The sequence below is a fragment of the Melozone crissalis genome, unplaced genomic scaffold (assembly GCF_028551555.1).
Source record: "Melozone crissalis strain CALT ecotype California unplaced genomic scaffold, PUWL_Pcris_2 ptg000016l_1, whole genome shotgun sequence".
NCBI lineage: Eukaryota > Metazoa > Chordata > Aves > Passeriformes > Passerellidae > Melozone > Melozone crissalis.
The window spans coordinates 26555727-26579908 of NW_026535794.1; the positions used below are offsets into that span (position 1 = coordinate 26555727).

General features: G+C 37.7%; 1 protein-coding gene across 4 annotated transcripts in view; it reads right to left on the reverse strand.

Moving 5' to 3' along the window:
- ICA1 (islet cell autoantigen 1) overlaps positions 1-24182 on the reverse strand; it is a 65104-nt gene that overhangs the window by 12803 nt on the left and 28119 nt on the right. For all 4 annotated transcript variants that reach the window (XM_054273329.1, XM_054273326.1, XM_054273325.1 and 1 more), the window contains 4 exons: positions 10545-10670; positions 10273-10371; positions 4160-4254; positions 2087-2136 (listed from right to left, as the gene is read on the reverse strand). In XM_054273329.1, coding sequence (XP_054129304.1) covers positions 2087-2136; positions 4160-4254; positions 10273-10371; positions 10545-10670 — 370 coding nt within the window. The remainder of the gene's footprint in view (positions 1-2086; positions 2137-4159; positions 4255-10272; positions 10372-10544; positions 10671-24182) is intronic.

Genomic DNA, 24182 nt, shown 5'->3' on the forward strand with positions numbered 1-24182 from the left:
AAATGAAGTTATGAAGTAAAAGTAGTTGGTGAGGAAAACTAAGAAGCAACAAGCTCCCTCACTAGAAGCACTGTATCTGTATGACTTTAGAATATAGAGGGTGATTCAAGAAAAAAAAAAATCTCAGCAATGGCACAGACCTGCTGGTTTATGAAGATGGAAAAATTTAGAAGACCAGTTAGAAATATTTCAAAACACTTCAGTTCCTTTTAGGGGTGATGAAGAAAGAGACAGATCAAGGTATTATATTATGGTGAAATATTTTACAGTCCCTAAGCAACTGAGATTCTAGAAAACATCTGCTAAGAAAATATGTCAGATTTTGTTCCCTTATATATTAAAATATCTTGTCAAAGATATATCTGATCTAATTAATTGCAAAATGTGTGAAACTTCAAAACACTGGGAAAGTCCTAATGTTGTGTCTTTATAACAAAAATACACCCAAAGAACCATAATTAAACAGAGTAACTCAAATAACTGTAAGTTACTATGGGCTGGTAGATCACCATTACTCCCAGTCAAAAAATTAATGGAAAGCCATTCAGTATGGAATTCAGCTAAAGAATGTGAGCATAATAAATGCTCCTCTCATAATTTACTGTTGATTTCACAGAAAGCAGACCTAGTTGAAAAAAAAAAGCTAATTTAATTCTTCAATAAAACTATGAGCTTTCTTTCAGTAAAGATTGTTTAGAAACAACTTGACTTTGCACTGCACAGCCTTCCAGCTGAAAAGTTAGCACTGTGTAACATCTATAACGAACATATTGAATAGATTAGGAACATGACAACTAACAGATGTCAAAAGCACGTTGTTAGGAGGAGTAATTGCAAAGCAGAAGTGTTTCTAGTTTAGATCTGCAAGGCTTACTGTTTTATCCATTGCTAGTCAATGGCTTTAGCAGTCATCTGGAAGTAAATACAAAATCACTGCAGAAAAAAAATGTGCAAACAACAAACAGACTATTAGAGATGGTCAATCAGCCCACTCATTTGGTTTCTGTAGTCAGAGCTGGGAGAATTCAATACCACCAAACTGTAAGTTACATCTCCAGGACTAAGAACATAAGCCATGCTGAAGAAAGGACAAATGAATCCTGGAAAGCTATGGCTAAAAGGAACTGAGTCTTGGTAAATAATGAATTCAGATATGAGCTTTAAACTTGATGCTGCAGCAAAATGGGATGTTCTTCTTGGATACAGAAACAGTAATGTGATTTTACCATCTAGAAACATGACAGTTGAGAACAACATCAGAAATCTCTTGTCTAGCTATGTATTTCATATTTGAAAAGGAATGTTGTAAAGTGGAGTGGAAACCAAAAATAAAGATGAGATGATGAGTTCAAGACATCAATACAACTAACCCACTGAAATAAAGATTTGAGAGTAGTCTTGACTCTCATGTTGTACTTTATAAGTATCTTAATGAAGGATAAAATATAACATTAAAATTATTCTCCATTAATTTAATATAAACAGTTAAGATCATCTTGAAGAATTCCATGGATGAAGATTCCACTTTTTACAGCACTTCACCACCCTCACTGCAAGCATTTGCTTCTTAGTATGTACTCAGAATTTCCCTTTTTATCACTAATATCTATTCCCTCCTTTCTTTCTCAGTGCAGTTCCAATTGGAGCCTGGCTGTGTCCCTGGGTAATAACAACACATAAGGTCATTGGCAGCAGCTGAGTATGATCCTGCCTGGCTTTCGGGCAGAAGTTCCACTGAATTCATCAAGTTTTTCACAGACTACAGTTTAATGACTGGAACAAACTAGTGAGCTAAGTGGCACACTTCCCTTGGCTCACCTACTAACCTGCAGATCCCTTTCTTGAAGGGAACATGCCCTGTGTAAGAATTAGGCTCTGGAACCCAAGCTATTTGACCTGTCTGAGAATGACTGAATGAAATGCAGTGGGATGTGACATGCAAGGGATTAACAGATTCTCCTGCCCTTTGGTTTTATGCATTTGTAGGGATTTGCTGGGTGAAGCTGATACAGGAAATAAACCAAACCAAATAAAAACCCAAAGTGTTACAGCACTTATGGAGTTATGAAAACATGAAATATAATACCTGAATAGTTTGATTCCTTGGTATGGCTCTCGTCATCTAATGAAATCAACCTTAATTTGAAAGAATAAGAAAAAAATTGGGAAAATAATTCCAAGGCTCTAAAATACCAATACATTTTCCTCTTTTAGGTCAAATCATTACAGATTCATATCATTAACAAATAAACTGTAATAACAGATGGACCTTTGCATTTGCTGGTCTGTTGTTACCTTTCATTGGTTCATTGGCAGGTCTGTTGAAAATGAAAATTAGATTGAACTAGCAAATCCTATCAGCTTCCATTTTTAGTCTGACTCAACCTCTACTGAAAAGTACTGTGGATTCTGCATTTGCACATTTGGTCTTTCATAGCTATCATGAAGGAGCTACAACTGTTCCCCAGCCCCCTCCCCCTCCTTCTCCCCAAAAATGGCAACCAACCACTCTGTGTTTCTCTTTTTAACAGCTACTAATTAAAAATCAACAGTCAGGACAGTTTTGCCCCATGTCAGCAGATCTCTAAAATAACAGATCAGCAGCGTTGATGAAAAAAGCTCTCAGCAGGGAGAAAAAGAAAGGTGCAGTTTATGTGCAACCTTTAAACAAAGGTGATCTCTTCAATGAAGAATACACACTTTCCAACTGCTATTACTTTGTGGAAAGCCATTCAGGGAGTTGGGACTGAAGCAGCCACAGAGCTGATGTGGTGGTGAAAAGGACTGTGTGGGCACATTCCTCCTACCCTCTAGTGACAGGACAGAAAAAGGCACCTCCCCTGCTCTTGGGGGTAGGGCTGTGGTAGAGGAAAATTAGATTCAGGCCAAATTCTAGTATAATGAATGTTTACTGTGAATGGAAAATTCGTGAGGATTTAAAAAGCGTTGCCTTGTGTAATTCTTCTTGAATCCTAGATGTTTGTTTATGGTTTTAGCCAGCAAAAGGGTGACACATTTTGTCCCTCACTTTTATGCCAGACAAGGACAAAGATAATACATAAATAAACACAAATACAACCATGAAATGGCATCTGATGCATTTCCTGGTAGGTGCCAATGCACACATCTTGCATAAATCACACGTTCATTCTAGAACTTCATATTCAACACTGAGGAGAGAGCTATTTATTAAACTCTATTACTGTCATGTGAGATGACACAGAGGGAAGTAGGTGCTGTGGAGATAACCACCTACCAAACGGTACTCAAGTCAAGTCAGTCCCTTCTAATATAAACAGCACCAAATCTGACCAATTTATAAAGTGGAATTGGCCAGTGGTTCTGAATCTGAACCAGAAAAATGACTGAAGACCTGAACTCCTTAAAAATCCATTATTATAAACAGCCAAGCAAAATCCACTAATCAGTCAAGCTGTTCTCTGCTTTTTGACAACTGATCCTTTGCTGGGTGCTTCATTTAAGCAGGGATAGTCAAAACAACAGGTGGCAGCAGGATTGTATCAACATTGCATCCCCTGGCAACTAAAGCCTGACCGGCAGGTAGGGGAGGGATCACATCTCTTTCTCCTCTTCTCCTCTCCCCACAGCAGCCCATTCATAAGTCTCTCTCAGCTCAGAGCTACAGGTAACTCAAAACTTGACAGCATCAGCTCACTTAGATGTACTTTATACTAAGTACCTACTGCTTCATTGGATTGCTAACTGATGCTGTATACATTACAAAAACTAATCGCTACTCGGAGCAATCAGTAATCTATATCCCATTTCCAGGTGAAAGGAGACGCTGCTGAAAGGAGAAATACAATGCTCATATATCTTCTCCCATGTATAGTTGTTTACCATTTCTTTTAATAAAGAAAAAATGAAGCAAAAAGCTGAAAAAAATAACAAGAAGACCAGAAAAGATGAAAAACAAATAAGGGTTTTGTGGACCTTTTAAAACCTCTTAATTCCACCATAAAGTTTATTAATTTTGATATACACATTACAACATTTCAGAAATTTTTGTATTGAGGTAACCAGTAGAATTAGACTAGCTGTGTCTACATCTCTACTTATGTCTGGTGACTTTAGCAACCAGGAAGTGGATTATAGACAAAAATACTTATTATTTTGCTATACAGGACATGTGACTTACTGACTCTGCTGATCTTCCACTGAATTGGTGCTCTCAATCTGCTGGTCCTCCTTTTCTGCTTTTTCTGTTAGTTTATTCACAGGATCTTGCAAGCTCTAGATCATAACCACAATATAAATGTAAAGAAGAAAGCCAATTAGAATCAGGAAAGCTAAAGTGTGTCATTTGAGACCAAACCTGACTCTAGACCAAGAGAAAGCAAGGAAAAATGGTTTTATACTATATCAAAACAGTATCTGACTCAAGCAGAATTAAAGTGTTAGAAGATACTCATTCAAACTGAGTCTATGAACACACTTCATGTGGCAACTTCTAAACTCGTGTTCTGTTTCCAATATCTCTAAATGATTACTTCTAGGTAAATATTTTCCATATTTCTAAGTAAATCTATCTATACCATGTGCAAAGCAGGCCAGATGGCATGTTTCTTTGCTATTTTGGGGATTTGCTTATTTCTTCCTTATTTTCCTTTTTCTAAGATGAGAAAAATAAATTCTTTACATCTGTTTGTTCCTCATATATTGTTTCTTTTCTTATTTATTCTCTTTTTCCCTTCCACAATTGTTTACACAAACTTGGCAACTGCAGTGGTAGTGGGAAGATACTGCTTGTATCCTGAATCTGAAAACAAGGGTTAAAATCTTGTATGATAGTAGATGAAGGACAGGTGTGGTATTATGAAACCCCACTGTCCCTTTGCAGTCTGAAAGGCTGTGATACAAGATAACGATTCAGCATTTTTATTACCAAAATCTGGAGATAAGAACAAGCCAACACAAGCATTATAGACTGAATCTGAAGTGATAAATACACTACTAGCTGTCACTCTTATGTATAAATTAGAAATTCTGTCTAAAAAAATTAAATAAAGGAACACAGTGATTAGTTAAAGCAGATGTTAGCAATGTAAATATTTCTATGTCTATCAAACAGTTTTGCTGTGAAGGTGAAAAAAATTTCCTCTTTCTAAAGTCCAACTCAGTTTCTGAAAATTAAACCATGGCACATGTGAATAGTTTTGACCATTTGTAAGTAAATTTATTAATGTTGCCCTGATAGTAATAGTAGTGCATCTCACCCCAACTTATCCTCATGTCCCCTCACCCCAAAGAAAGAAAAACTGAGGGTGAAACAGAGAAGTCACCTTCTATACAAACTTAAAACCCACAAAAATGTAGTGGTTTTGCATCTGGAATTTGAACAAAACATGAATGTGTTTCATGAGAAAAGTAAAAAGAAAAACCACAGCCTAATTGACTGAATAAAAGTTAGGGTGTCCAGCCCATCTGTCACAACAAAAGCATTCCCAGACATGCTGCAGGTCTTGTTTCCATTGCCCTGCTAACCAGGACAGAGGAGTTCCCAGAAGGAGCATTCCAGTTTCTGCTTGGTTCAGTATTTGTCTGTATAAGGAACTGACACTTCAGTATTTTAGAAACTAAAGTTCTAGATTTGTCTTGAGCTGCAGTTGCTTTTTTTTTCCCTCTCAATAAACTAATTCTGCATAGAACTGCTGATTAATTTGTCATAAGCAGCCTCAGCACTGCAGGCATGATCAAAAGATGAAGGTCACAAAAACAGCAATAATAAAAAAGCCTTAAAGAAATGAACCTTATTCTGTGGTTGCCACTCTTTTATTTGACACTGCTGCTACCCAGAATCACATGTAAGTGTAGTTCTCCTCAGATGCTGAATAAGGACACTAGCCAGTTCAGCTAGATAACCTATGTATGGATGTCACCCTTCACCTGCACATGCACTGGGTATTGATTAGACTGCACTTCTTGTGCTATTAAAATTGATGGGAATTATTCCACTGACTCCAAGAAGTCCTGGACTAGAGTTCAAGAACAAATATCGACTATACTTGCAGAAAAGTGCAAGTAGAGAAAGAAAGCAGCTCTGCATTATGGGGACTGTGCTGCTTTGGGCACTTGAACCACCTGGACATCTTCACAAGAGGACACACAGCCCACTGAATCAGGAGGTGATGGTCAAACAGTTGTGGTGCTCTGCCTGCCACCAAGTACAGCACCTCAGAGCTTGCTCCAAAAGGGTTGTAAAGGTTTTAGACAAAAACCAGAATTATTCTGACCACTGCCTAACTATACAAGTTAAGGAAGATTACTAGAAGTAAATCCTGCATATTCACAAAAAAAAAAAAAAAACCCCCAAACAAACAAAAACAAAAAAACCCAGGGAAATAATAATCTTTCTTTAAGGATCTATATTTTAAGAAGCTTCCTTTGTCAGTGTTTCAGGAAATCCGTATTTAAAGGACTGTGATCAAACCACGGAAACAGCATATAGAAATGGAGTTCACAAGTACCTTGGGAAGGAAACAGCATGATAATAATGGCAGTTACTATTTCCTGTATCAGAAAAATAAATATAGCTCTGAAATACAGCTTTGGTTTCAATGGCAATTATTATAAAATTGTTGATAATCAGAAGCTATATTTTGATGCAATAATTCCACCTAACAACTTTATTTGGACTTAAAACTGGATACCAAATAATGAAATTATTTTCCTCTACTCTGCATCCTGAGGTTCACTCCAAACTGAGGCACCTTTTCAAAAAGATTTAAAAAAGGTGGAGAATGAGTATGAAATGAAACAATGTTAAAAAGGCCACAGTCAACCATTTCCTAAACAGAAACCCACAGTAATGTGATCACTAATGTCAGAAGGCATAGAAATAAAAACCATTATATTCTCTTAATTGTTTTAGGTTACATTAGAAGGAAGGGAAGAAGCCTCATCATCTAGAAAGTGCAGTGATTAAACAGAGTTATGACAAGACAGACTGAGTTCAGACCAAAGAGAGCACATTTCATCTGGACATAGCCCTGACTTGGCTGTTCAGAGCACACAGATGTGTAACTTCACAGCACTCTTCTGGCTGCTCACGTGGGCTACAATGGATTTTGTTGTGAGCTACACCACATTTGTGGCTTGAAGTAGGATCCTTGCATATTTAGAAACCTATCTTCCTAGCTTCTTAGATCTCTCTTTTACTACAGAAGTCAGAGTAAGACCTTACACACTAGCAGAGCAAGTTCACAATTATTCAATCTGCCTGGTGTGTCTGCTTCTGACACCAAAAGTCACCCAGTGATATTTCACCTGCTCCCAGGACTCAGACTAAGTATCCAAGCTGACAAGAGATTCCTCCACTGTAGAGTTAACTCTGGTTCCAGCTCAGGCTCTATTTCTGACTGCTACTCACTCACTAAATTCCTTTACCTGCATCTGGGCTGCTTTCAAGTCAAGCCAAGATCATCTGGATTGCACCTAAAATCTGCGCTCTGCAGTTAACTCAGCAGTGTTGACATTGCATTCAGCTCACCCACAGCTCCTCCCAAGTGCCTTGGACAACTATTGCACTTCTTGACAGAGACAGAATCAAAGCAACACAGCTAAGGGCAGTTTCAGGAGCCAGGCATACATTCCAAGATGTAACAACATTTATGAAAAAGTGCAACAGCACTGAGGAGACAAAATCTTGAACATATTTCATTTGGGGGGAGAACTGAAGAGAAGAGGAAAAGCAGGTTGTCTCAGAATTTCCTCCCATCAAGAAAAGAAATACCACACATCCCCAAAACCCTTAAGAGATGCAAAATCATAGGCAATCTTGTCTATGAGTAAAGAAACAAGAGAGGATACCAGACCACAGCAGAGGTCAGCAGAAGGCAACAGTGTGGTAGTACCTGTTTGGACAGAGTACTCCAAGGGAATAGCCCATGTAAGGAGCTCAGGCAGCAGTATTCCACTTCACACAGAAATAAATAGATGCACTGAGATTTCTGCCTTCTGACTCTCTTACAAATGCAGCTATTATTTCTAAGTTAATACTAACTCTTCTGAAAGTTTGGTATTCTAGCATTTAAATTTAAAGAATGCAACTAAATATCATTTAAGTAACTAAGGCAAATAGACGGTAACAGAAATTAAAAAAAGGTATTATTCATGAAAAGCAGCCCCTGAAATAAACTTTCATTCATTTGATATATGTTAATTTCAAGAAAATGAAACCTTAAGGGCTCTACCAAAACAGCAGCCCATCATCTGTAATAGTAAAGTGATGGATACAGTACCAGATACTTTTACATCACTATACATAGAGCTGTTAGCACATTAATAATCATCTTTCATCAAGCACAAAACTCAAGAGTTACAAAATACAGCTGCAATAGCACAATTATACTGCTCTCTGCACATACCCTGAAGCAAAGAAAACAAATGGCTGCTTTTCATTAAGGGAGTTTGGCAAACATCTCTAAAGACAATGTTTTCTTTCCAGAAACAATCCCGAGAGGCATTTCAGAGTCTCTTTCCTGAGGTAAACCTGGTACACAAATATGTATTTATACTACAAAATACAAAGAGCAGTTTTCTCGTACATAGCACCTCTTAATTTTTCAGTAAAGCAATCTATGTCTAAATTAAATATTAACTTGCATTAGTTTCTTGTTTTAAAGTAGAACGTTAATCCTACATTCACATCTACTCAGTTTAATTCAGTTTAATTTGTATGAGCAAGATTTTGTCTTTTATGGGATCATAAAAGACAAAAATGATTTGCAAGCATAAAATTCAAAATTTCCATTTAAGAAAGACCCCTTTGAGAAGGGGTTGGAAGTTACTTCTTTTAGACTATTTGCCCCTGCCTGATACCAGGCTGGGGGAAATAGTCTAAAAGAAGTAACTTCCAATTAAATGTAGAGATGGGCACAAATATTTGATGTGTATTTTAATCCACTATATATTCTGATTTTATATTTTAATGCACAAAGTCAGCAACAGACATGGCATCTCCATTGGGTACATTTTTAGGCCAAAAATTTCTCCATCAGAAACTACACTACCTTAGATCAGCCATAGCTATCTACCATACTTAATTAAAAAATAATACCTCATAATCTCAATGTAAAATTAGTTTGCAGCTCCTTTTTAATACATAGTTCCTCTGGCATGAGCATATGATATGACAGGTAGGGATCAGTTCCCTAACCATAATCACCTATTGTTATTCCACACCCAGGCATAGCAGAGGTGAGATGGGACTCACCACGCCCTCCAGAAGTGACAAGCAGAGGTCACTTACCCTGGAATGTAACTGAAGTAGCAGCAGACATCTATTCTCTTGGGCAACACAATCTCACCTGATGCAATCACCAGATTTTGAACTAATCACCTTAGCAATTATTTAATGCAAACAATCAGAAACTAATTGCTGGGGACAAGAGATCATGGAGAAGACTTTGGTATAGAAAATAACGCCACACTCCAGAGACCGAAAGAAAAAAAACCCTGATACTAAAAGCCAGTAACACAGACTTACTCCCAAGCAGCTGTTTTCTGAAAGCACAGAATTACATAAAATCCTACATTTTTAAACTATCCCCTGATTGGCATCATTTATCACCATACATATCAGTGCAAAACCAGGAAATCATATCTTTCAGTGCAGGAGGTGAGCAATATAATTGGTTAAGATTTTCATAACAAAGGCTGCATCCTAAACACACTACAATATTCCCAACCATTTTTACAATTAGTTTTTGCTTCAAGGGGTTGCTTGCTACATGTGTGGGTTCAATATAGATGGTATTTCTTTATCATAGATTCCCAATCTAATTTCAAATTTAAATCATGTTGAAATGTTCCACAGGAGGAAGTTCAAAAAGTACAAAGCATCCCCAAATGTCCCTCCTCTTCCATCACAAGGGTACACCAAAGCAGGTGCATTTTCTTTCCAAGTTCCTCTCCAAGGGGTCTAAATGTTATTATACATCTTGAAACATCCTATTTGTTGTTCAAATAATCAACCTTTTAGATACAAAAGAGCATGAAAAATAAATACCCAGCTACAATACAGGCTACCTACACAAATTAGACTGAAATAGTTTTGCACCAAAGCAAACAGGAAGGTAAGAGAAGAACCCACCAGCACAGCTGGTCAGAAGGACATTAAACAAAAAACCCGTATTTAAATGAAAAGACAAAACAGGGACAAAAGTGTCAGAAAATACATGGAAAAAATATCAACGTATGATCTCTTACTGGTTATCACCGGGCAAACGTATGTATCTATATATTCCTTACCTTTAACATAGTGAATTCATATGGCTGATAACCTTTGAAACTTTCATGGATGGCTGCCATTGTGTGTGAAGTTTTTTCCCAAAAATGAAGCAGTGTTGTCTGTAAGACAGGGCAAAATCTCAGTGCCAATGTTAACACAAATCTGTTTTCAGTGCAAATTTCACATCTTCCCTCCAACACTAGCTTATGGTTGAATATTGCCATGGTAACCTCTTAAAAAGCCACATTAACAGGAAAACATTCTTTCAGAGGTCAACATTTTCCTTGGATACCTGATATGTTGTTAACACATGAGAAAGGAGGTTGCATCTGCTGGCTCCCAGAAGATCCACTTTTTGACAGACATCAGTCTTCAGTTTGTCAAAGTTGAGTTTTGCATGTCGCACTTGTGCTTGAACCTTCATACAAAAGGACAATTGTTTATGGAGTGATTTTTTTCTCTATTTTTAAGGAAAGAGCAAACTAATACCACCTCTAGGGAAATCAGAAAACTGAACAGGCTCAATTACAGTTTTATTTTCATCAATCCCACTGAAATTAAGCTAAACTGGCTGATAAATGGTACTCTTACTATCTTCTCTGTCATTGCCTTTTGTAATATACCCAGGGAAGAATTTTTGTTTTCTAACCCCTGTTTTGTATGATGGATATTAGTATAAAACACACACTGAGAACAACTGGAAAAGATACTCATATTGGTATCTCTTTCAAGAAAGACAAATTCAAAGCCCAACCAACAAATTTGGAGCTTAAAGTTTTCAACATAATATACAGGTGCACAGTTAGAGACATTTCCATGTACCTACAGCAAGAGACAAATGACGAAGTTTTAAGTCTGTCTGCAATGATACAGCACATCAATATCTTTGGATCGCTATGAAAATTTCACTCAATAAAGTTCTCCTTCTAAAATGGGAATGCCTTTTCTGTTAACTGCTATCAGAAAAATATCAAGCATCCTTTTCTTAGGAACTAACAATTTCAGTTCAAGGGGTTTTATTTTTTCAAATTATTTTTCTATCACCTATTAAGTACATATACCTGTAGGTTAAGTACATATACAACATCCTGTTCCACAAACTGCATGTGCTTCACAGCAACACTGACATGATTTGGTATCAGGGTAGAAGGTAGATGTACACATTTAGTATCCAGGATTTTCCATTTTTGTCACAGCTTTGCACACTACCAAAATATTATATTAATGAAAGGTACTAGTTTAAATTCTGTAAACAAGTCTTGTTATCATTTCTTCCAACGGAATGGGAAACAATTAAACCACAAAGTATAATGAATCTCCTATAACTCTTTCATAGTTAAAATAAAATACTTACCCAAAAAATAAAATGTTTCATAATGAAAACAAACTACTGAAATAAATCATACATTTCTTTCCTTTTCTGGCCTAACTTGGAGAGTAAACCCATTTTGTCCAGAATACCCAAACTCAGTCCAAGATTTGTCAACTTGTATGCTCCTGATCTTCAGAAGTGAATCTGGAACTTTGCAGCAAGAACAAATACAGACATCTCATAATGCCTGAAATGTTCTGAAATGTTCTGAAATGAAATGAAATAATCTGAAATGTTATGTTTACTGAACTTCTGCTCTTATTTTCCCAAACTCAAAGTATACAAGACCTTTAACCCGGTAGAAAACCAGCCAAAGACCTGTATCACAAATTCATCAGGTGACCTACTCATACAAATTGTGGGATTCCTGGATTTCTGGATACATGGCAACTTTGTTTCACTTATCAGATCAGTTCTGCTTAAGTAATACTGCTCATCAGCCTCATCTGTTCATAAGGAAGAAACTACCACAATTCAAAATCTGTCATAAATGCAGAATCTTACAGGTGAGATTTAGAAAAAGATGATGCCAAATGAAAAAAAAAAGCAAACGCTTTTTCTTTTCTTAGTAAAGAGCAGAGCTACTCTACCTTTACAAAATAGCTCTGTGGTTACTGTGTTCATCCAAAAGAGGAAGTCTTCCAGAGTAACTCCACCAAACCATCAGTGAACAAATCCTGAGTTCTAGTAATAACAAAGACAACTGAAACGTCTGACTGGATCCAGTGCTCTAAGCATGAGTAAAATATCTTACTGATAACTTGCTGGCTATCATTGCATGTTGGAGAGTGCAAAAAAACAGAGGCGTCTCCAGAAGACGGAAAACTTCTTAGGTAGTTAGGAGATGTTTTAGTGAGGTAGAGACAAATTTGATTTTCCTCAGGAAGGAGGAAATGGCTCCAATGGCTCCCATTTCTCAGGCAAGCATGACAAATGTTAAACTATGATATAAAAATTATGGAGCAGCCACTGCCAGGATATCTACTACAAGGTATGGAATGTCATGAAAAGCCCCACCCAGTCAGACTCACACTGGCATGAGCTGAGGCTGCTTCTTAGTTTGGGATCCCCAAGGATTGCTTCACTTCCAGCTTGTGCCTGATGCAAGCCCAAGCAAGGCACCACGCTATGCATGCCAGGAGTGCCATCCCAGCACATCTGTCTAGTCTAAACAGCACCTGGTTAAAGAGCTTATGGACCTCCGAAATCGAGCAGCAATGGAGGAAAACAGGAGCAGTAGCAGAAGTGTAGGAGCTTTATCCAGTGCTGGATAAAGACATTTGTCCTGTATTAGGTCCTCAAATCCTTTATTTGCTTTAGCTGCAAGTGCCTGAGAGCACAGTTACAACTTCAGTGTGAAAAGGAGAGTTGTGAAGAAAGTCATGTGCCTGTGCAAAAAGGAACTTCTAACTGGAATCCAAATATGGGATTATGTGCATCTTTTGCTACAAAGAATTGCTGCAATGGGTAGGGATTTAAGTAGGAGATGTTGTTGGGCTTTGAAAAAACTAATCTCAGTTACAGCCATGAAAATCCAGAGAAATTCAACTGATGTAAATGGAAACGTGTCACATATATAACTATATTTTACAATGGTGCAGCTGAGAACAGAATCCCTTTCCTACTTGGTATATCAAAGCACTGGTGAAAGCACAGTAACAACAGCTGTGGCTCTGTAGACTGGAAGTTCAAGTAAGCAAAGAATGTGAATTCTGGGGACTACAAACACTCTGCCAGTGATGGTGAGCCACAATTTTTAAAAAAGGAAGTAGTACTAAACGGAATTATGAATTCCTACTCCAAATCCTTAAGAAAGGAGAAAAAAATATCCATAAAACAAAAGCACCTGTATAGTTTGAGTTGCAGTCTTCCTGCATCCATTCTTCAGGGACATTTAGCAAAGAACAAGTTTGGCATTTATCTTAACTGAACAGTAACTAGTGTCTCCTTTAAAAACTAAAGCACTCATAAAGAGAAAGAGGTGATCCACAATACAATGTGGAATACAAATCCTTTTGTTTATCACACTCATACAGATGATTCAAGATACTTAATGCTGCCTTACCAAATGCTACACATTCCTCTTGCCAACCAGGAAAATGTGGTATTATGAAAACTATTAAATTAGCATACTTTTAGGTTTTTTGATATATTGAAAGTTTATTGAGCAGAAGTATTCTCCTTTTTTTAGCAGCAGTGCAGGGCAACTAAGAACACCACACACTACATCAGCATGACCTTTTGCTTTTTATCTGTGCCAAAAAATGCATTTTCAATTGAAATTATTATTATTAGACATCTTTTAAGATTACTTGTTGGTTTCAGGAATTAGGTATTAAACCTTAGTGCTTACAAAGCATAATCTACTTAATACCACACAAGTTATCAGAATGAACCTTTGGTTCTCTACTCAGGGGAAAGCTGATATAATACATACTAATCTTCTTCTCCTTTCTCTGCAAGTACTCTGTAAGACATGAGAAACAGAACCTCATTGTGGTCTCAGTACTGCAAATTTTTATTCATATATTTAAATTTATTAATACTGAGCATACAATATTTCTTGAAAATCCTGGTCTGAAAACTGTCAGGATTTTACTGACCCTAGGAGAACTGCCTTGATCCAAACACAACCTGAACATTTTACGACAAACAAGCTTCTAAGCATCTGAAACTACAGGTGCTAGATGTGAGATTATATCATACAAGAAAATCTTACAGTACTCTTGGCATAAAAAAGATTATTACTCTTTTTCTAAGCAGCAACCTGCCTTTAATTTCCCAATGCAAACACTTGAGTACAATATTCATAAAGAGCGCACAAGAAAACATATATTTGGAAAGCAGTATCTTATTCAATCAACAGCTTGATGAACTATAAGATGCCAGACAAACCTGAAATAATTTCAAAGGACTGAAATGCTACAATCCTAAATCCTGGGGGCTCAAAGTCAGATTCTAGAATGCTTGGTTGTAAGGGCAAATATTTGCTAACACAGTTTCCTAAACAGTATCCCAAAATGGATCAGGCCGGAAGGGACCACAGTAAACCCCTCTGGTTCAACCTCTCTGCTCAAGCAGGGCCATCCCAGAGCACACAGCACAGGACAGTATCCAGACAGTTCTTGAGTATCTCCAGGGACAGAGACTCCACAGCCTCTCTGGCCAACTTGCTCCAGTGCATGGCCATGTGCACAGTGAAGAGTTTCTTCCTTATTCAGGTGGAATATCCTGTGCATCTGCCCAGTCCCTTTTGTCCTGTTGCTTGGCACCACTGAGAAGAACCTGGTCCATCCTTCTGGCACCCTCCCTTCAGGCACTTGGAGACATTGACTAGGTCCTTTCTCAGTCACCTCTTCCAGCATCTGAACAGGCCCAGCTTCCTTAGCCTTTCCTCATAAGAGATGCTCCAGTCCCTAAATCATCTTTGTCACTCTCCACTGGACCCAGCTCAGGAGCTCCATGTCTCTTTTCCACTGAGGAGCCCAGAACTGGACACAGCACTCCAGGTGTGGCCTCACTAGGGCAGAGTAAAGGGGCAAGACCATCTCTCAAGCTGTTGTCAATGCTTTTCCTAGTGAACATCAGGATACCATTGGCCTTCTTGGTCCCAAGGGCATTGCTGGCTCATGAACCTCTTGTTATCCACCAGTACCCCCAGGTGCTTCTCCACAGAGCTGCTTTCCAGCAGGTATGCTGAAAACCTTTATTCAAACAGAAAAATTCTAATCTTCAAGGATGATAACATAAAAAAAAATCCTCAGACCCAGTTAAAAAACTCTATTCAATATGTTCAGTTACTAAAATACAGACTGGCCATGTACTTTCCAGGAGTCTTTATGTTGTCTACAGTACATCTGTGTTACTACTTTCTTTCAGTTTCCTATAAAATGCAAAATGTATTTTCAGTAGTAGCCTAATTTCAGGGACAATTCAGCTAGTGAAGCACCATCTCCAAAATTATGTTAGATAAATGTACTAACTCACTTTATGTATATTTTTGTCTCAGCATTTCCAGCATAGAAGGAGAAACAGATGCTTTTAGTCTAATTTGTCACCCAACCTCTCACTTACTCGATCTGAAAAGCATGCAGTGTGTGTTTAGGCTGGAAGGAGGGGATAAGTGAATTGTGGGGGAAAAATGTCTGAAATATAGCAAAACTTCCTGTTTGGGGCTCTGGGTAAACCCTGTCAGCAGATGGAATCCGTGCAAATCTTTGCATTAAATAAGTATAGCACCTACTGGCATACCTGATCCTTGTAAAGACTACATGGAAATGAAATCAAACTGTAGTTTGAGGACCAAGTATTTACCATAGAGCACAACTTAGAGCATTTCTGCATATGGCACAGAAAACATAAGGAACTAGATTCTCAGTTCCCACAAACTGCAGTAATTTCATAGTTTGAGTGGTGTTTTGATGAAGAGCACCCATTACACTTTCACATGAGTATAACTAACTACTTGCTGGTTTATTTTTCCCCTTCTTTTTAATTCAAGACTGATGATGTGCAGTCAGAGAGCAGAAAAGGCAATGTTTTATACAAAACAATGCCTGTAACTCTTCCACAGGCAAGGTACAGACTTCCAACGCCTTGCACAGTATGAAGCCTGATTTCCATGTGCTTTGTATATTCTACATTTTGCAGACTACACTTTGATTCAACTGCTCCCTTGGGTTGGAAGAGTATTCATTGCATTCATTAATCTCTGCTCCATCATTTTTTTAGAACAACACATAAAAACACTGGTTAAAAAACAGTGGGCATACTTCTGTTCATCTCCTTTAACCCCAGTTGTTAAAATCTCCACTTATGGTCTGATGAGAAACACTGGTAGAAATTAATTTGAGGAGATGAAATTTTTAAATAGAGCCACGTCTAGCTAAAAGGGAAAACTACTTGGACAGTATAAACAGATCCAAATGATATCCCTCAAGTCTGAAGCTGAGCAGATGTACATCACATTAGTTCAACAAACAAAACTATTCTTGACATTTGAATTAAGATAATTTTAGTGCAAACCAAGTTCCGATAATACATTTCTTAAATTTGCCATTTTGGACTTTCTGATGTCCTGAAGGGGTAGAAATCTCCCATTATATACAGACTTGAACAAGGCAAGTCTATCCCAAGATAAAATACAATGCAAAATCTTTTAAGCCACCAAAGACCATTTTTCTAATGGTTGAAACATTCATTGTGAGAAACAATTAAAATATTGCACTAAAACACAGTGATAGCCAACATAATCCAATGAAATCAATGCCAACTGAAATAACTGCAAATACCTACTAGAGTATTGCCTGCCATAATTACTCAGAGCTTTTAGATTTAATTGTTCATGAACTGGAACTCAATGTAAGCAAGAGAAGAAGAGTGCTGAAGTAGACAAAAGAAAATGAAGACAAAAAAAGAAAAAAGGCAGAAGCAATGCTATATTGCTGCATAACAGAATATAGACAATGCATCTTAACATAGATTAGTACAACAGTAGCATCATTTCCCTCTATTTACTGGTACCAAATCATGCTTCTCTGCCAGAAAACTCAATATGAAACATCAACTGTCTACAAACAGAATGACCATAAAGTCAGTATAAGTTGATTAAAAGTTTTTTTTCATTTAATGCTGACATTTTTTATTCTAGTCAGAACCATCAAATCTCCATGACTTAAACCGGTATTCTGCTCCCCTTATGATACAATGAAGAAGCTTAGAGGAAAAAAAAATAGTCAGAAAGTCACATTATACCCAAAATGTTATTCCCTCAAACCCAGCAGCTTTCATGCAAACTCTGTCATTCAAAACTGCTACAATTTACTTAATTTAATTTTTTTTGTTGTATGTTAAAAACATTTTACTAGAAAAATTTTGTATCTGTGGATGGCAAAATTTTAAACTCCAAGAAGCACCAAAAAGTGTCATATTTTCTCCAATTTTGTGATTTTCAAATGTCCTATTAGGACACGGTCTAAGGCAGTTCTTGAGGAGAGCCATTATGACTCATTAAAACTGTCATCACTATCTGGCTCAGTTTTTAGCAGAATTTGTCCCTGTGCACACACCTATCCCCTTGGTCACTCATACCTAAGCCAGCTTTGGGAAGCTCCACAGGTCTTCCAGAAAAGCCTTGCTGGAGAGTTGCTATGTATTTCATCAGAGAGGTTAAAGGCAGTACAAACCAGCAGATGAACATCACAAAATACTACTCTTGCACCTGCCCTCAGACATGCCTTCCACCCACAAAAGCATGCTAGGTGTGTCTAGCTCAGGCCTTGACATCCACCTCACTACCTTGTGTCTGTGTTAGTGGATGGAGATCCGGCACACACAAACAATTGACACTAGAATTCACTTCATATTACCCTGTTTCTCTCTACTGGACTGTAAAGGGAGCTCTCATTGATCAATTTAGGTGTAGACATCTACAGAGCACGTGTCTGAAGTCATGTTTGATAAATCCTAAACTAAATAACATCCAGAAAATTAATTCCTTTGTTGCTAATAATAACCATAAGTATTTGATTGTGTGCCTTATTTACCTTGTTAATTCATCCAGTATAAGCTTCTAAGTCATGATTCTTGAAAAACTCCAGATGAAAACACTGAGGAGACTCAGCAGCTTACATATCATGGTCTAACCAATTTTCATCTTGTCTTCGTTAAATGAAACAGATTGACTTAGAAACACCTCATCTTAGGTAGCTTCCCCTAGTCTCTGTACCACATCTTACACTTCTGACACTCTCCTCTCCAGGTTCTCAACCCAGAGATGTGGACTGTGATCTACGCTTGCTCAAACTGCACCAAGAGACACCACTGGCTTACAGCTAAGCTCCATCTTTACATAAGACCTTCACAAAAACCTCTTGCAAAAAGCTTTCAACTGTAGTTGCAGAGCTGCAATTAGCAGTTTGCTGCTGGGAGAAAAGAATTAAATATACAAAAGAGATGAAATTGTGATTAAATACACAAAAAACCTCTTTAATCTAGCACTTCAAACATACACTGTTTAGTTGTTTGCATATCCAGTCACTGAAGATGAGTCTGTTGTACTCAGGATACAAATATATCAGAGATGAAGTACAACTACCATTCTCTGTTCTCTTCTTTGACCATAGAGCCTCATGCTTTTATTTTCTCCTGCCTATGTAACTTTGCCCTAATTTTTAGCTCTGTTATTATCCCCTCATTACTTTGGGTCCAAGGCATGTGTTTTTCCTCCTGTTTGAAATTCATGTCTATAGTCAGGGTCAAGGAGAATGCCATGTTAAGGAGCAATTTGCTTAATGATCTTTGATGCAGTTTCTATCTTAACAGCAATAGAAAAACCAAAGTTAGGAAAATATGTTCTTAGGTAGACTGAATTAACTACTATTACTTTTAAATTCTAACAAAGAATTTTTTCTAAAAGACATAAAAACATCTACTGAAGTGCCAGACCATGGATATACACCAGGATCTCTGTGGATTTTTTTTTTTTTGAGTATATGAAATTTGGTCTTTGTGTCACATTTATGCCGCATTTCCCTCTTCAGCTTTTCAGTATTTGGCCTGTAAAAATTTTACTGCCTTCAGCCTGTTGGCTCACACACCATGCAACTCCAGCCTGGCAGTAATGAGTAAACCATGGCCAGAACTGCTTACTTCACAACCACTGAAAGCAGATGTGAGCAATTCTCTGAACCCTGTGAGGATATAAGGTTATGGCTGGCTTGAATATTCTTCCTTTTTTCCTCTCCAAAAAACAAAGGTTGGTTGTACCATCTTCTGATATATTCAATGATGGCTATCACCGAAACTGAATAGCTCTCCCTCTCTCCTTTATGCAAACATATAGACATTTATCTTACTTCTCTCTTTTTCTCCTTCTGCTTCACTTCCTTCCCAGCCTTGTGTTCATTCCTGCTGTTTTATAATGTACCTTTTTCAAGTCTCTTGTGTCTCTTTAAGGATGGGGAAAAATGAGAACCTCCTCACACTTTATGCATGTGATTCCATAAATATTACACAGGGACATGACTTTTCACTCTGCATTTTTCTTCAACTGAAAGCCAAGTTGGATCTGTAAACACAGCTCAGTTCAGTCTTAGCAATGGGGAAAAAAAGGCAAGCAATGATAAATTTTTGACCAAATATGTAAATTAGTTTATGTAAAAAGAACAACAGATGACGGTTTGTCAGGCCAGGAAAAAAAAGAAGAAGGAGGAGTATGATGGAAGGCCATCATACCACAGATACAAAATTTGTTAAGATGAGACTTCAGCCAACACAGGAACCAGAGGGCATTATACTGAACACAAAATGAGGTGAGGTGATCTTTACACAAAATCTGTGTCTGCAGGGCAGGTCTTTGAGCACAGCCATGCATTGGGGATGGCCAGAATTTATCTTGGTTCAAAAGGCAACTGGACAATTCTACAGGAAAACAAACCCTATGTCCTGTGATGTCTCCACTAGCCACAGTACTAAAAGAAAACACCACTGTGCATTTGCTCTATGCAGCTCCCAAGCTGCTACCATTGGGCACTAGTGAAGAAAGATGATGCACAGACAGTGGATTTTTGTCTGAAGAATAAAGTAACCCTGAGGCACATTCGCAGGTTACAGAGAGTTGGAGAGCTTGCTCTGCTGGATTCAGACCAGCACAGCATCCTTTTATGCCGAAGAACTCTCTGTTCTGTGGTTTAAGGTAGCACAGATACTTCAAATTAGCTTTTGCAACCTAACACCTGCGTAACTGCAGATTTTCTACAACAGAAATTCAAAATCATGAGTTACAGAATTTTTCAACTATTAGAGGTGCCAGAGCATATTCAAGCACTGCCTATGCCCAACATGTTTAGGTAACAGAAATCCCATGGAAATGCTTCAGTTACTATAACTGTATGACAGAATGTAAGCTTTACATTCACACAGATTCACCAGGAGAAGGGGTGGGGCAATTTCGAGGTGCTCCAATATTTCTACAATTACAACCACAGTATGGAGAGAAGATCAGATCTTTCAAACAATTTTGTACTCCCTTGAAAAAAATTTACATATACATTAAGATTTGAGGTTTGAATTTTGGAAATTAATTGCCAAAACCTACAGGATTTACCTGGACAGGCCTAGTTTATCTTTCAACATCCACCACAAATCTCCTCTCTTCTTTCTAGATGGTTGTCTGCCAAATGAAATGGTTACTCATGGTATTTAGGTGAGGGCTGGAATACTAAACAGTGCTATTGTCTACATGAAACCTGTGAGAAATTAGTATCTAACTAATTCTAATTTTTTGCTCTATTTTTTAGAGGGCAGTTTGCTGAAAATAAATATTGTTGAAACAGCCCTGTTTTTGGATTAGGCATTTCAACAGACCAGGCCCATCAACTACATGTTCTCTAAATTTATATGCAAAAAGCTGCTCTGCTATTCAACCAACAAGATATTCTAATTTTAGATATCTTAAGAGAATGTGTTTTTTACTTGCCTGTTTTAACCTTTTTCAATCCAAATTTGGCATACTTTCTTCCTTACTCTCACTATTCTAGTAGGGCAAAGACACGGATCCAAACACCTCTTAGAAGTAGCAAAGTTTTGTTATATCCAAATTAAATTTCTCTGAGACATGAAAATAATTTGTGGCAAGCAATACAGTGCTCTGTACTAAATAACAACATTCTGAACAGCTGCCCTAAAGCAACAGACATATACTTCCTCCTCCATTATTAAAAAGTAATTTAGTCCCTTCATAGGAAAAAAAACAAAAGCCAAACACCACAAGTTGAACAGTACAGCTCAACAGCAACAGAAAACCTCTGAAGTTTTTTTCCTAAGGAATTACCAGGAATTAAGGTGGTATTTTCCTCCTCCTCCCTGACTTCTGCCCCTCTAGCATGGCCAAGATGCAGACACAGTGTGTCATTTGGGGAGAGCAACGCCTCTACAGAATCCTTCCACTTATCCAGCAGCTGGACACAGCCCTGATCAAAATTACACCCACAGTCCAGCAAGCTCATCCAGCCAAAAACCAGAGCCTTTAGCTTAAAGACTCACAACAGCTTTCACAAACAGAACACACAGTGCAGACCCAGACTGTGAATCCAACTGCTTAAAATAAAACAATTACAACAAAATACACAAAGAAATATTCACAGAAAATACATCAGCTTAAAAAAAAATTCTATCAAATACAGCATGCAGCTGACTCTCAAATACGTGATGTGGACTGCCTGTGGAATTCCAACCACTATTTACTGTAAAATGAAGGAAAGTCTGTTAAAGTTAAGATGAAAGCAACAACAGTCTTCAGTTTTTCAGAACCACACTCAGAGTTATTATACAAATTATGATCACATCACAACATAAAAATTCAGGCAAAGCAAAAAACCATTCCTGAGTCACCCCATTTTAAAACATTCAGAGCTTTTGAGCTCACACCCCAAGAGATAGAGATATGCAACTTTTCTGCACGTTAGCTGTTTTAACAAAAATTTTGAATTAAACAGATGCTAAGTGTGTTTACACAAGACTTATTTTAAATTAGGAGTGGTTGACTTGAGTTTAAGTTTGGGAAAATACATTTTTAAGCTAAATAGATAGATGCTATGTTCAAAACACAGTGAATGATTACACAGAGTTCTGCACCAGGTCAGCTTCATCTAGGCATCGCCCTTCAGAAAAGCAGCATCTCTGCACAGCCATACATTTTTCCCAGAAAACAGGTCATACATACTCCTGTCTTTGCCCTTAGAAAAATCTTCCCCTACTCTTCAAATACATAACCCCATTCTCCTTACATGTTGCCAAGCAACTTCTCCATCTCCTGCCTGTGCAGAAATAGATCAACTCCAAATGAATGTGTCCACATTTCATGCAGGACAGAACCTGGCCTCAACAGCTTTGATCCAAAAAGCTGTAGCTTGTGTTCCCAGGAAAGGTTCATGGGCAAATAAAGGGATACAGGCAGCAGCAGCAACCCAGCTGACATTTCTGCTGGCTGCATGAGGCCTCTCCTCCTATTTTATCCAGCAGAGGGACAAACTACTTATGGTCAATATGTTTAACTTCAAACTGTACCAAAGGAGGGAGTTTTAATGCAGTGAGATATGTGACAGCTGAGAGCTGGAGTGCACACAGCCTCTCCTCCCAGCTCATTCACACAGGGTCATGACAGTGTATGAAAGCAGCTCCACCTCTCAGGGCTTGCACCTCCTGGCTGCTCTCAGATTACCAGTGAGCAGAGAACACGTCACACTCCTGAAACTATTAATATGGACGGCTTCCTCACAGCCATTGTATTCATTTTTACAGCTTAGATCAATGTGCAAATTATTTTTAAAAGGGAACAAACATGAAATCACAATTTAAATGAAAGGAAGGCAATAAATATGAACTTCTAGCCTTGTTAAAACATCTGCTTTTCTTCTACTTTAAGAAGTGTTTTAAATACATGCTTCAGCTTTCTGTCGGTAATGAGTTTCAGTACTGGTCAAACCCAGAATGTGTGGTTTACCAGGCTGAAAGGAAAAAAAGACCAAAAAACACTTGTTGACACTGACAGGGACCTTGAAGTAAGGACATACAAAGAAAATACTAATGATCAGCAAACTCTTAAATTGAATACAGAATTACATTCATCTAAACACAATCTAAAATTACATTCTTCTAAACAGCATTATTTCAGAGTTTGGGGATAGACTTTTACATTATGAGCCCCAAATGCAGTTCTGGTAGGGAACATACATCTGTCACTCTGCAGACATGAGTCATTACCACTACAGTGTGCTTGGATGCACCCTCCCAATTTACAAACAGGGGCATATTTTCATGCATGGACAAATATCCTCTTCAGGGAAGAATATGGTCCTGAAAACTACTGAACTCTCCTCTCCTGAAATGACTCTAAGGGAGTTCATAAAAAGCCAACAGTTCTTTGCATAAATGCAAATAACTATGAATAGTCTGAAAACAAAGAGTTGCATTTTATTGGTATGATCCAAGTCTATGAGTTGCTAAAAATTATTGCAAAGATTTGTAGCAAGAAGCAGGCCAACCAAGACAAACTGCAAAAATGAAGTTTATCAAATCTTTCAGGTTTGAAAGATCACATATAGCTCTAAAGCAGGCATAACCTGGACTGAGTGTTAAATCTTGCTGAGAATTGCATAACTCACTTGTGTTTATCACATTAGACAACCTGAGAGCAAAGGATGGTTGCCACACACGGTACAGGGGGGAATGCTGGCAAGTGGAGAGCAATTAGACAGTCACCCCTGCAGGAAACTGAGACAGGTAATTACTGCTTTTGAACACTGAAAACCAGAGGTGATATAAAGAATATTGTAATATAGCATAAAACTAACATGTCTACTATACCTATGACTGTATTAATCTAGTAATTATACAATTCAGTTTATCTTAGATAACACAGATAATTTGGAGGTCTTCTTGACTCCTTCAGGTACAGTGTCCTCATAGGGAAAAATATAATTAATATTTTTAATTTCTTTGCATCCGAATTAAATTCTTCAAGGCCTGAGCAAGACTGTTACTTGAATCTGCGTCTCC